Source organism: Myotis lucifugus, unplaced genomic scaffold (genome assembly GCF_000147115.1).
Source record: "Myotis lucifugus unplaced genomic scaffold, Myoluc2.0 scaffold_32, whole genome shotgun sequence".
In the NCBI taxonomy this organism is placed as follows: Eukaryota; Metazoa; Chordata; class Mammalia; order Chiroptera; family Vespertilionidae; genus Myotis; species Myotis lucifugus.
Window position 1 is genome coordinate 572,990 of NW_005871080.1, and position 14,853 is coordinate 587,842.

The following is a 14,853-nucleotide window of genomic DNA, read 5'->3' on the forward strand; positions in this document are numbered from 1 at the left end:
ATGGCCCTACCCCCTACATTCAAACCCACTCATTCCCTTTATTCTTCTGCACAAGTGTCTTTGCTCAAGGCCAATTCCTTTCTTCCTATTCCAGTAACATACAGTTCTGTCCTACTGCCAAATCTCTGGGGAAATGGTTCTCAAACTGCTTCACTTTAGAATTAACTGTAGATCTTTTTATAACCAAGGATAATTCACAGGTGACTGTTATGTGCAGTCAGACTGACAACCACTACCATGAGACTTCCCTCTCCTGTTTGTCTTGCTTCTTCTGGTCCACAGAGAGGGAGGAGAGAAGGCACAGATGCTAACAGTTGTTTCTCTGGGGTTAAACATACTAAATGAATATTGGGATTCAAGATTTCCCAATCAGTACATTTAGACTTGCTGGTGCCTTAAGACTACCTCATTTAAGAATGGCCTAAAGTACTTAAATATTCCCAAATTAAATATTAGTTTGGTGAATTAAAATTAAATTCTAGAGTACCAAGCAAGTATTTCAGAAGTCCCTTACTTTTAGTCTTTGCATTTTGTGGCAATAGAGAAGGAAACAGAGAATCTTTGCTAGCTGTATTCATTTTTGCATATCCCAATGCTTGCCCACCTCTTAAACACTGGGGTGGGGGTTGGGTGGTGGGAGTACTCATTGTTAACTGCTTTCCCAACTTTCTCATTTTGAAACATCAACATTTCTACCAGCAACAGCATGCATGAAGGGGAATAGTCTTTTGTCCCACAACTGAAAACAGAGAGGAATAAAAAGACTACTGGAAAAGAAACCACACCACAGGTAAGAGAAGGGGTTGGAATTAAGAGTTCAGGAAAAAGCTGGACTAGTTATTACACAATGGTAAAGCACATAAACACAAGAAACCATTACAAGCAATTCTCAATACTGATTAGAAAATAGTAACTTAACCTATTTAAGAATAAAACATATTTAAACAGTTAGAATATTGTTTAAAATGCAATAAATACTTCTTATGCTTTTCCTTCAAGAAAATGCTAAAAGATTATGCTTTGCAATATATCTAAATTAATTACATTTCTTTTAAAAAGCAACTGGCAGTTCAAATCTTTCAATGATTTAGATAAACCTTTCCTTCCTCATGCCCAATAATCTGTAAGTTTTATTATATTTACAAATTTATCTCACTCTAGTCTTTTCTAAGGCACTAAATCTTCATAAAATATCTTAGATTTCCTTAATTAAGAACTAAAACACCAAACTGAAAACTCAGCTCAGGTTAGGGAATGCCATCTACACTTGGGAAATCCAAGAAAAAGTTATATAACTCTGCTTGTTAACCAGTAGGCGAGTTTCTCCTAAACTATACTATCCCTGGCAGCTGTTAAGCTTCCCAGCTGTTATACTAACAGCTGATGAGGACAAGCTTTCAATGTTAGGAGAAACAGAAATCCACAGAAAATGCTTTGCCTCCAATTATAATTCCTTACAGTTTTTACATTTATATGTTCTTAATATTTTACAATGTTAGAGAATGTGTTACCATGTGTGGTTCTTACTGTTAATTATGAGAAAAGGAAGGTAGTGAATACTCCTCTGAAATAATGCTTTCCTGTATACCATGTCATTCCACAGCATGAGACCTCTTACTTAAAAATCTGGCTCCTACTGCTTATGAACTTGCCAGTTGGGAACACGTTTATCAATCTGAAATCTGACACACCTGACAACTCAGAAAAGGAGAAAAAGATCCCACTGTATTACCTCTGACTGTTGGCATAACAGGCTTGAAAATGAATCTTTCCCTACTTCCCACGATCGTATCGTAGCTAGAGGCAGTAAAGCCCATTTTTACTTGCAAGGATTAGAATATGGTTTCAAAGGAACTGTGAGTTCTTGGGCTTCCCAAATAAAGGATATGTACAGATTGTCATAGTTTACTGAAGAAATCAAAACATCCAAGGTACATAAAGACATATAATTCCTATCACTTCAACTGCAGGTCTAAAATGGTATGATCAATAGATTTATAAGGGGCATGGGATTAGATAAAAACTGTACACAACTGGTCAATAGAATCTACTGAAGAGCGGGATTTCTAACATAAAGTTCAACAATATCATTATTGTCTCTTTATTTTCAAAGTATTGAAAATTATGCAAATCATTAGCAGAAAAAATACTTGTCTTAAATACTATTAAGATACATTCAATTAACTCCAATTTGCACATTACCTTTCGAGTTTGCATTTTCTCTGTTCTCCTCCGAAAGGCAACATAAGGGTCATTGTTAGTAGAGCCATCTCTTTTCTCTTGTTTTATCTGGGGGATGAGGGATGGCCCCCTGCAGTTTTTACGTTTTCTCACCCAGTAGTCATATACCGCTTTAATAAGATAATCATCTTCGTTTAGCAGCAGTTTTGCTTCTTGAAGTGTTACAAGCTAAATTAAAAAAAATTACATATAATCAACTACAATGCTTGAAAAAGAGAAATCAAAAAAGTTAAAATTATACATTTGGTAAAAAATGTGATGTCAAATAAAACAATTATGATCAGATATCATGATGGCAGAAAACACAATTCAATCAAACAAAGGATTTATTAATAGGAGATTTATCTGAAAATTTATATTTTGCCCTGATAGGTAGGGAGTACCACCACTTAAAATATTTAAGAAGCTTGGATAAATGATAGTTGGGAAGACTACAATAGATTTATGCCTCAGGTAAGTCTTGAACTAGAAGACAACTGAGGTCCTTCAAAATTCTAATATTCTATGATTCTACACACTTGAGGATCTACCAATTTTCAATAGTCTAACTTCTTTCTGTGTGTTTATCAACAGAAACTAGAAGCTACAGGTATCTTTTTCTCCCTCTCCAAAGTAAAAGATAAATACAGGGTGTGGCAAAAGTAGGTTTACAGTTGTTCATATGGAAAATAACACAATAATAATACAAGAATTAAACTCTGTGTTTCATGTATTCACAACTGTAAACCTACTTTTGCCCAACCTTATATGTCCTAATATACTGCAACTAAATAATGCCTGTTTCAAAATTGTAAAAGGACAAATTTTTGGCACATTTCCAGAAGTTTCAACACTATGTAATTTTGAATTTCTTGTACCAATTACAGATAAAAGCAATTCCTCTATCCAAGCTGGGTATATACTAGAGAATCTTTGTTCTCACACTCGTTCTGTCTGTTACATGACAGTGTCCTAGGATGGTTTCTCTAGGAATTCTGACATTGGTATCTCAGGGATCTACTCCTTTATCAATGCAGCCAGTATAATGAGAACAAATCTCAAACTAATGTTTGTAAAAATTTGCTAGGTCACATCTGTTTCCTTGCTCCTTATAAAAATCAGGCCAATCAATGTTAGCAGAATGGACTTGGGGTTACACATACCCATTTACAGTGAATTTTAGAAAAACATCATGGAGGAGTTTTAGTGCTGGAAAGCCTCACTGAAGGATGCTATCTCAATTTTTTTACTTTTATCATTTTAGAGATTAATTTTATTTTATTTTTTTTAATATATTTTATTGATTTCTTACAGAGAGGAAGGGAGAGGGATAGAGAGTTAGAAACATCGATGAGAGAGAAACATCGATCAGGTGCCTCCTGCACACCCCCTACTGGGGATGTGCCCGCAACCAAGGTACATGCCCTTGACTGGAATTGAACCTGGGACCCTTCAGTCTGCAGGTTGACGCTCCATCCACTGAGCCAAACCGGTTAGGGCATTAGAGATTAATTTTAAAATCTCTGATATCTCATAAGAAATGTTTCCCTAAAACTTGGAAATGAAAGGCAAAATTTTCTCACTCAAATTATAAGATCCACCTATGAATTGATCTGTTGCTTTTATGAAGTCATCTGAAGAAGGCATGACCCATCAAATAAATTTCTGATATGATCTGACTTACATTGGTATAACTTCATGGAATAATGTAATGACCACTTGGACTTCCAGTCCTATGACAGTATTACTAGGGCTCATTAGTTGGTTTCTTATATAATTTGGCTGCCAAGGTAGTTTGGCCACAGGAAGAAAATACACTGACAATGTAAACTCAAGTATTCTAGTCCATGTAACAAGTGCATTAAAACTTTAAGTGTCCATTCTTTAGTTTATTCAAGGTCTCAGTGGAGTTAGCTTAATTGCACCTGAGAAGCTGAGCAATTTGGTCTTTAAAGTGGAGGGCCAGAGGCTGGAACATGAGACCAAATGAAAAGAATCAATATTTCCAAACATCAACTTTAAACGGACACTTTTTTTTTTTTTTTTTTACTGTGGGTGAAGTTCTCTGGAATGGTGATATATGCCTCCAAAGTCTACAAGGACAGTGGCAGAGTAAGAATCAAGCTTTGTGGATGTAATGAAACTCCCCCTCATGCTGACAGAATCACAGTATCATTAGCAGCTCTCATGTGCTCTGGGGACCATTGCTGTGATTATGCTACATGTGCTTGAGCTGTTTGGTCATTCTGCTTCTGATAAATTTTTATAACATTCACTCAGTAAATAAAAAACTTAATCTAATCTTAGACTGGGGAGAAGGATCGAATTCCTTCTGTCAACCAGCAGAGCAGTAGTAAGTTTCTTATATAACAATACTATCAAAATAACACTATCCTGTTGCAAGAGGCATTAGGCGATTAAAACACTGCCGAGGTTTTCCGTCTCCGATGCTTTCTTGCTCCTGCTAGAAATTTCCTTCTGCCTCGTTAACTACCCTCTTTGTATTTCAGGTCATAAGAATTCAATATACAATTTACAGTTGAACATCCTGACAATTTTTTCTAGTGTTAACCGTATTTTCTTAGTCAACTGGTTTTTATATTATATAGCAAATTTTTATTTTATTGAATAATCTTGGTTTTAATCATTCTGTTAAATTATCTGTAGCAATTCTAAGGTAATTAATATCACTATCACCATTATCATTGGTGACAGCATCAATCTGAGTGGGCAAAAACTATTTGTGGGTAAAGTAGTCCCCAATTATGTCACATGATTAAAACCCCACAAAATCAGAATTCTACTACTTTTGAACCTCAGCAAAAAGTTCTGCCACTCAGAAAAAGTTCTGTCTACTAGAAAGTAGTAGAAAACCGTATTTAACTGGCAAAGCATCTGGGGCAAATTTACTATTCCCAAGACAGGTCTGAGTTGTTTTGATTTACTTACTTTGGGGGTTTGAGAATGGGGAGATTAAAAATCATTCTACTGTATGGCCTTTTCTTCTAGACTGCTACTAGCTCCATGGGGATGAGGATCATTTAGTTTGTTTATATACAAAACTGATGATCAAGCAATTTCAATGAACACATTTTAAATACACAAATGAATAAATTACATGTAAACGTTAATGTTTTATATATACTAGTAAACTATTCAAATAAACAATAAGTAGTCAATAATTAATTACTCATTGTGTTATAGTTTGTGAGGAAGATAAACAAATTTTAAGATAAATCCACAACCTAAAGAAACTTACAATATGGCCAAAGAGGTAAAATAACACAAATACAAATTAAACAATAAGAGAACAATATAAAAACTCTAGAACTGAGTATTAGTGCAGTAAGATGCAGGTCAGAGTCACAAGAACACTATGTAAGAGGGCCTGCAGTAGTAGTTTGAGATACAATAATGAATTCAGAGGGCAGATACTGAAGAAAATAGCAAAAATAATATGTAGAGGAGCAGTGAAAGAGGAGATGAAGACGGCAAGAACCAGGAAATGTGGAGGTCAACAGCATCCAATACTACAGAGATATTAAGTAGGGTACAGGCTGAGAAGAAACTCTTGGATGGCAATTTAGAAGGTCACTCACTGGTGGACCTTATAGAATTTCTATAAACTGAAATAGATTGTGGTGGTTAATCTTTTGTAAATTTAACAGTGACAGAAAAAGGAGAGGCATAGGTGGTAGTTTATTAAGAAAGAAAGGGTCAAATATAGGGACTCTTGGCAGAGAATTTGGGGGCAGAGCAAAGAAATGAGAGAAGAAACAACTGAAAATGAAATATTCAAGGAATACACACAAGGAAGAATCAGAATTAGAAACTTAAGAGACTAAAGGAAAGGAGTAAAAAAAAAAAAATACATGATCCTGAGTTCTGAGTCACGGGAGAGATAAGGAATACAATATAGGAGGATTATCTGGAGTTGAGAGTAACTATCATGCTTTGAGCCTATCCAGTTGCTTTAGGGCCTAGAAGCTTGTCACTGAGCAAAGAGAACTAAAAGAGAATAATATTGATGTATGTGTATAGTTAACTGTATTATTTACATGCTTTTTGTTTATCCTATCCCTACTTAGAAAATAAGCTCCACAAGGTGAGAACTTTTGTCACCTTTCCTGTTCACCTGAGCACTTAAAAAATATTACTGACTGAATGAAGAAAAGCATATTAAAGAACAGAGAGGTGAAGGTTTCTGATGATATAATTTCAGCCACCTTGACTAATTTCTGAGTAATCATGGAAAACAGAAGAAATACCAAAAGATGGATTGAGCCTAAGATTGCTAGGAAAATTTGTGTATAAAGAAAAATTAAAACTATATCTGATGCCAGTGATCAAAATCCTATAAAAATTATGAGCACTGATTACTATGAATATCAATTTGATAATTAAAACACATTTCCAATTAAAAAAACAAGACAGACATTTTCTTAAAAATTCAGTTTTCAATGTATTTCTTTGGATAGTACACTAGATTTTACTTTCCATTAAGATGGGGGGGGGGGGAGATTGGTAGAAAGGCTAAATACGAGCAAAGTCACTTTACAATATAAAAGTTTTTAGAAATGTTCTGAAAGCTGGTAATGCCTCAGGAATTCAAGAGACTTAAGTTGGGAGTTGAGAAAATGTTTGCATGAGTAAACTAGTGAAAAGTTTTAAGACTATTTTTAAAAGTTTATTTATATCTGTAACTTTTTACTACTTTAATAACAATTAGCATATTAATATATCACACAGGTATATCAAAAATTGTTTTAAAAGATAGTTCAAAAAAAATCTAATTCCAATAGCAACACATGATTATAGTAAAATTGGAAAACAGAAAAACAGAATGAAAACATAAAAAATTACCAATAAGTCCATCACTTAAATATTATCATTGCTGCCATTTTGTTGGACGTTCTATTTCTTTATTCTATGCACAAGTATAAATGTAAAGGCTTTAAATAAAACTCATTTCCATTTAAACAATTCTGTATCCTGGTTTTGAAATAGCGAATTATAAAATGAACTAATAATTTTGAATAGCTGTATGATATTTCACAATAAAGACTGTCTGTAAGTTACTCTGAACATCACTATTTAAAAACCTTTGATGTTTTCACTAATTATTGTCCTTGAGAATAATTCCTAGAGGTAGGATTACTAAATCAAAAGGTATAAACATTTTATACTTGACATATGCTACTTTCCAGAAAGACCATACCATTTTAAATTCTGTATACCAAATAAAGACTGTTTCACTAAGAAAAATTCACTACTTTATGAATAATTTTTCCTTCACTTAAAATTTTAATATATAAATAAATAAAACTAAAATACATTTAAAATAGTAAGAGTACCTTAATATAAATCTGAGCAACTGAGCAAGATTTGGTATGAGATGTCTACCTTAGAGACCCAACCAAGCAAATTTAGTTACTGAAGCACCAAAAAGATAGCCCTATGAAAAGGATCAAGAAGATATTATAATATTGTAACTAGTATTATTTTATATCCAAACAATAAAAATGTCAGAACAGTACTCTTTACACTCCCACAAAAAGAAATTATGCTTAAGTATTCATATTCAGTTCAAGAAATATTATAAACAGAAATTCTAGGATGTGAGGAAAAGAAATTCATAAGACAGTAAAACACAATATACTTTTAGGTCTAAAGAAAATGTAAAATAAAGCTACTAAATGGATTAATTATAAGACAAAAGACATTTTTACAATGTACAGTACCTGATTAGAACTGGCTTTTTCAAGTCTGTCAATCATAATTTCAAATTGCAAAGGCTTAATTTCCATCTTTCTGTTAAGTCTATTTAATAAGGTCTCATCTTCTGAATCCATATCATAATCTGGTTGCTCGTTGTCTAGATTAAAGGCTAGAAAAGAAAAGAAAAAGTGTTCAAATTCAGGAGAAGTTGTTTACATATGACCACAGAATACTCTTAAACTATAAAGCATTGACCAAAGACAAGCTCGTGAGCAGACATCTATAAACTGGCTTCAAAGACAAAGGAAACAATGAAAATATAAAATTTTAATTCATATATGTTTTAAAGTTTACTAAAAGCAATAGCAAAAATGATACATATTTATCAACATGTTAATTTAGTAGCACAATGAGAAGTTATGAAACAAAATTAAGAATACAGAAATAAACTCAAATACAAAATATAATGAAAATGGCATTTAAAATCATTAAGGACAAAAGTGATTATTTAAAAGGGGAGGAGCTGGCACAACAGACTAATGATCTTTAAAAAATTAAGTTTGGCCAGGCAGTGTGGCTCAATGGTTGAGTGTCCACTGAACCAGGAGGTCACACTTCAATTCCTGGTTAGGGCACATGCCTGGGTAGTGGGCTTGATCCACAGTGGGGGGCATGCAGGAGGCAGCATCGATGATTCTCTCTCATCATTTCTCTCTCTCTTTCCATCTCCCTTCCTCTCTAAAATCAATAAAAATATATTTTAAAAAATTAAGTTTGATTCCTGCCAGTCATCATACCAACAAATGATATATTCATCAAATCTAAATTTTTTAAAATATATTTTATTGATTTTTTACAGAGAGGAAGGGAGAGGACTAGAGAGTTAGAAACATCGATGAGAGAGAAACATCGATCAGCTGCCTCCTGCACACCCCCCACTGGGGATGTGCCTGCAACCAAGGTACATGCCCTTGACCGGAATCGAACCCGGGACCCTTCAGTCCGCAGGCTGACGCCCTATCCACTGAGCCAAACCAGTGGAAAAAAATGTTGTATGGGCAGGTAAAAGTTCAGAAATCATAAACCCGACTAAATAAGTACAAATACAGTAACAGTAGTATATTTTACTCATTAGACAGACTACAATCCAAAACTTGGTGATAAACTACTTTGGAATGTATGGGGGAAGGACGATTTCTCAAACACTGTGACAAGGAAATTATAAATTGATATTTACATGTAGTTTCTATTGCAGGAATTTATCCGATAAACTTACACAGAGACAAAGACATAGAAATAAGAGTTTTAGATGTGTCACTATGAGAAGTAAAAAATATAAAACAAGCAATGGACTAGAGAAATAAATGACGGTTTGTACATAAACTGAAGCCCTGACATTAAGTGACAATGACGTATGTGTATTTATATGAAATGAAACCAATCTTTATGAGCATTAAGTAAAAAAAAGCGAAGGTACACTCCTAGCCGGTGTAGCTCAGTTCATTGGGCATTGTCCTTAGACCAAAAGCTTGCTGGCTTGATTTCTAGTCAAGGCACATGCCCAGGTTTTGGACTCAATCCCGGGTGCGGGGATCAATGTCTCCTCATATCGATGTTTCTCTTTCTCTCTCTAAAACTCAATAAAAATACTAGGGGGGAAGGGGGCCTAAGGTACAGAATATTGTATAGTGTACTAAGCTATGTTTTTAAAAGAGGAAGGAGTGTATGAGTGTGTATCCTATCTAATAAAAGAGAAACATGGTAATTAGCCGTACGGCCGCTACCCTTCCCATTGGCTAACCAGGGAGATATGCAAATTAACTGCCAGCAAAGATGGCGGCCGGCAGCCATGCACTGAAGCGAACAGGGAGGCTTGCTTGCTCCAGTGACGGCAGACTCCAACGTTCCCCGCCTGACTTGCGGGCCTCTCAGCTGCAACTCTAAGCAACTATATTGCAAATATAGAAGCTAAACAAAACGCAGAAACCTGCGTTAGTCAGCCAGGCTTCAGCCAGCCAGACCACAACATTGTATCAAATACAGAAGGTAAACAAAGGCCAAAAACCCGCTTTCAGCAGCCGAGGCCTCAGAGCTAAAGCTGGCCCAGAATAAAAAAAAAAAAGAAAAAAAGGAGTGGTTGGGAGCTTCAATCACCCGCCAGCCTGAAAACGGCCCTCAGCCCCTCAGCCAGACTGGCCAGGCACCCCAGTGGGGACCCCCACCCTGATCCAGGACACCCTTCAGGGCAAACCAGCCAGCCCCCACCTGTGCACCAGGCCTCTATTCTATATAGTAAAAGGGTAATATGCCTCCCGGCACCGGGATCAGCGTGACAGGGGTCAGCGCCCAAACCCCCTGATCGCCCTGCGGCTCTGTGTGTGACAGGGGGCGGAGCCACAACCTCCCTATCCGCCCTGCTCTGTTCGAGACAGGGGAAGGCGCCCCAACCCCCTGATCAGCCCTGCTCTGTGCCTGATAGGGGGGAGCTCCCCAACCCCTTGATCGCCCTGCGGCTCTGTGTGTGACAGGGTGCAGTGCCCTAACCCCCTGATCGGCCCTGCTCTGTGGGTGATAGAGGGCGGCGCCCCAACTCCCCCCCCCCCCCCACGGGGCCCTGCTCTGGGTGTGAGGGGGTAGAGCCATAACCTCCCCATCGGCCCTGCCCTGAGTATGACAGTGGCGGCGCCCCAACCCCCTGATCGGCCCTGCTCTGTGGGTGATAGAGGGCGGCACCCCAACCCCCTGATCTGCCCTGCTCTGTGTGTGACAGGGGGCGGTGCCCCAACTCCCCTATCAGCCCTACTCTGTGAGTGACAGGGGGGAGCTCCTCAACCTCCTGATGGGCCCTGCTCTGTGCGTGACAGGGTGGAGCTCCTCAACCCCCTGATCGGCCCTGCTCTGTGCATGACAGGGGGGAGCTCCTCAACCCCTTGATCGGCCCTGCTGTGTGTGTGACAGGGTACGGAGCCCCAACCCCCCTGATTGGCCCTGCTCTGTGCATGACAGGGGGCAACGCCCCAACCCCCTGATCGGCCCTGCTCTGTGCGTGACAGGGGGTGGCGCCGCAACTTCCCTATCGACCCTGCCTTGAGTGTGACAGGGGGCGGTGCCCCAACCCCCCAATCGGCTGTACCCTGAGAGTGACTAGGGGTGGCATCGCAACCTCCCGATCCGCCCTGCTCTGTGCATGACAGGGGGCAGCGCCCCAACTCCCCAATCGGCCCTGCTCTGAGCCCGACCAGGGGCTGCACCTAGGGATTGGGCCTGCCCTCTTCCACCCGGGAGCTGGCCTAAGCCAGCAGGTCGTTATCTCCCGAGGTGTCCCAGACTGCGAGAGGGCACAGAATGGGCTGAGGGACCCCCTCTCCTCCCCGAGTGCACAAATTTTTGTGCACCGGGCCTCTAGTAATCTTATAAAGGCACAGAATATTTTGTTACTATTTTTATTATTTTGAATCTCCACCCAAGGATATGCTTATTGATTTTATCAAGAGGGGAAGGGAGAGAGAAACACTGATGTGAGAGAGAATATTGTATGTGCTCCGACCAGGGATAAAACCTGCAATATAGGTATGTGCCCTGACCTGGGAATTGAACCCAAAACTTTTAGGTGTAAGGAACAAACACTCCAACCAACTGAGCCAAACCAGCCAGGGTTGCACAGAATATTTTTACAGGATACTGGTAATAGTTCTCCTCTAGAAGTGGAATTGTTAGGTAGGAAGTTAGACATGAGCTGCTGGGGTGGGGCCTGCCCTGGGGTCCTAAACAGGGGTCAGACCACATTGCCTTCAGACTGCCTCTCTATTGGTGGCCCAGCAGCCAGCAGACTACCAATGGCCAGGATGGGAAACAGCCAGTTCTTGGCATAAGCTCAGAGGAAAACAACATGACCTCAAGGTGACCTTACTAGGGTTGTGGACTAATTATAATAAAATTTGCATTGTGGTTTTGACATTAACCCCCACCCCACACTCTGCCCTGGGGTTTTCTGTATGCATTATGGGTAAGATGCACAGAAGAAATATAGTCATGTAAACCTTCCTGTCAGTCATCCATGAATGCAAATGAAAGTCTCCACCCAGAATATTTCTCTTTTAAACCATATAACCCAGGAGTTCGGGGCCATTGTCTCTCTTGACTGGCCTGCTCTTCTAAACCCCATTTGGCTTTATTTTCATTTTCATTAACCTTAAAATCTTTTCTGCATTGACTAGAAAAACTGGTAACCCCAATTGGTAACAGAATTTTAAGTAGGAGTTCAAGGAAAGGGGAGATAATTTTAAATTTCTCTTTGTTCCTTTTATACTGTCCCCTTTATTTTAAATGTAAAGCGCTTTAAGATTTAAAAATAAAGGATTTTAAGCATGTGTATGTATTAATTTTTAAAATATAAAGGAAAAAAAACCCTAAAGTGCCACAAAGTGTGTGCTGAAATCACATATCAAGAGTCAGTGCCAGGCAATGAAAGAGAAACCAATCACCAACGGGTTATTTAAAGACTAGAGGCCTGGTGCACGGAATTCGTGCACGGGTAGGGTCCCTAGGTCTGGCCAAAGATCAGGGCCTATCTGTGGGGTAACCAGCAGGGCGATTGGGGGGCCCCCGCCAGCACCTGCCTTGGCTGGCCAGGTGCTGCCAACTCGCCAGCCCTGCTCCCCGCTGCTGCCACCGGTTGGGGCCTGTGGGCAGCTCCTGCCCCCTGGTGGTCAGTGCGCATCATAGTGACCGGTCACTCTGCTGTTTGGTCTATTTGCTTATTAGGCTTTTATTATATAGGATTATCTACATATTAATGTATAAATGAATGCCCCATATTCATACTGTGTGGAAATTCCTGGCATTCTCAGATTCAGCATAGAATTCTTAAAGTTAGTTTATAACACAGTAACAGGAACAGATGTGTATATTTATGTAATTTTAGTAGTCACCCACTCAACAATGGATAGTACTGATGGACATAAACTATTTAAAGGCAAAAATAACTGATTATATCTGAACTGTGGTTGTTTAGTAAAACTGTACCACTATATAAAAAACAATAAAAATAAATGTTATGTAACACTTCTAACCTTATATAGCACTTAATATGGGCCTGGCAGTGTTCAAAGGGCTTTATATATACTAAATTATCACAACCACCCTAAATCATTGGTAATATTTTATCTCTGAATGAGTCTTACATTCTAAAATCTGTAAAAATGTTATTGTATTTAACTTGTATCACATAGTACAAAATAAAGTTAATGAGAAGTTATAACTATTCATGAAATGATACAAATTATTTTGTAAGTATGATTCATTTAAAATAGTCCTGAAAATAAAATTTTCTTCCTTATCTTGATATACTGCTTATTATATGATTAGCAATAATTCACAAGTATGCTTTAAAAAATCCAATCCAGGTGCTTTGCCCATGCTTTTCAGCCAGCAACTGCATCCTTGTGCCCAGAAGTAAATTTGCCTTGCTGAGCTATTTTTGAGTATTTGTCTCATTCTTGTTGAGCATTTCTAACGATTTGGGGGCTCGTCTGGGATTTCGCCTCTTGAGAGAGTCATCTGGACTCCCTCTCTAGGGGAGGTGCACTCCACCATTTCATTATGGTGGCCTCTGGGAGAGGGAAACCTATGGCACTCCAAGCTGGCAACAGACTCCAGATCGAAAGTTAATCGGCAACACGGGAAGGGCCTGGGAAAGAGAACCGCGGCAACCAGGTAACTGCATAGACCAAGGTGCAAAAACTTCAGGGAGAAGTCAGCAGTGCCTTGATGGTCTGGACATCCTCAGAGGTTGGGTATATGTCACTGGGAAGGGTCTGAGACATAAAGTGAGTGCGGAGTTCTGATCTGCACTCCCGTTCTCCCGCAAGGGAAATGGCCGGAGAGGGACAAAGCAGATTTCAGGGAGTGCGACACATCTCCCAATATGGGAGGTTGAGCATGAACTTTCCGAGGATGAGAAACAAAAATTCTAGGCCTAGGAAATACATTCCCCAAATAGTCCATGGGGAGAATGCTGAGGCTCTGGGGAAAGGCAGTCCCCAAACCAGGGACAGGAGACATTGCTCTGCTTCAGTGGTTTTTATTTTATGCAGGGCATTCTGTGGTGTCTGTGGGTTTGTGTGCACCTGTAAATATTGTATATAAGAAAAAAAAATAATCCAATCTGCATCAAATTCAATGACAGATTATGTGGACCGCTAAACTATGTAGATCACTAAAAAGTACTATTCTATCTTTAAAGTGATGTTGTATTTGTAAATTCACATAGTGAGTCAATGATCTGCTTTTAGTCCACAGACTAACAAATAATAAAACCAGGGGTCTGATATGACTAGAAGACATTTTATTTATTTATTTATAACATATATTTTTTATTATTGATAGTATTACAGATATCTCCCATTTTGCCTCCTTCCCCCTGGTTTCCAGGCGCCCCCTCCCCCCAGGTCTTCCCTACCCTATTGCCTGTGCCCATGGGCTATGCATATAAGTATGTAAGTTCTTTGATCTATCACGACTAGAAGACATTTTAGAGGAAGACAGGGTTTTAAAAATGTTGAGCAGAGTTAAGCCAGTATACTGAGTTTCTAAGTTAAACACAAGTTTTCAAAGTTCAAGGTCATGGCTATCTATGCAAATTTTGTATGCCCATCTTTTACACACCTACCAACCTTTCTTTTTTTTTCAAATTTTAAAACATTTTAATGTGACTTTATTCAATCTTTTTCAAGTCTTTTAAATAGTTAAAGTCAATGTCTTATTTTTTAATGTATTTTTTATTGTTGATAGTATTACAGATTATCTCCCATTTCTCCCCCTTTACACACCTACTAATCGTATTCATCCCTTGTTCCTCCACCTGTTACCTCTGGTTCTACATTCTTAATGCTATTCTTACAAAAGGCAGTACCC

The 14,853-nt window shown here is 38.6% G+C and overlaps 1 protein-coding gene across 3 annotated transcripts in view; it reads right to left on the bottom strand.

The window, feature by feature from the left end:
- EPC2 (enhancer of polycomb homolog 2) overlaps window positions 1-14,853 on the bottom strand; it is a 120,664-nt gene that overhangs the window by 33,358 nt on the left and 72,453 nt on the right. For 2 of the 3 annotated variants that reach the window (XM_006086861.3, XM_014454151.2), the window contains exons 3-4: window positions 7,962-8,107; window positions 2,203-2,409 (exon numbers count right to left, since the gene is read on the bottom strand). In XM_006086861.3, the coding sequence (XP_006086923.1) occupies window positions 2,203-2,409; window positions 7,962-8,107 (353 nt within the window). The remainder of the gene's footprint in view (window positions 1-2,202; window positions 2,410-7,961; window positions 8,108-14,853) is intronic. The other variant, XM_023752420.1, reaches the window with a different exon arrangement.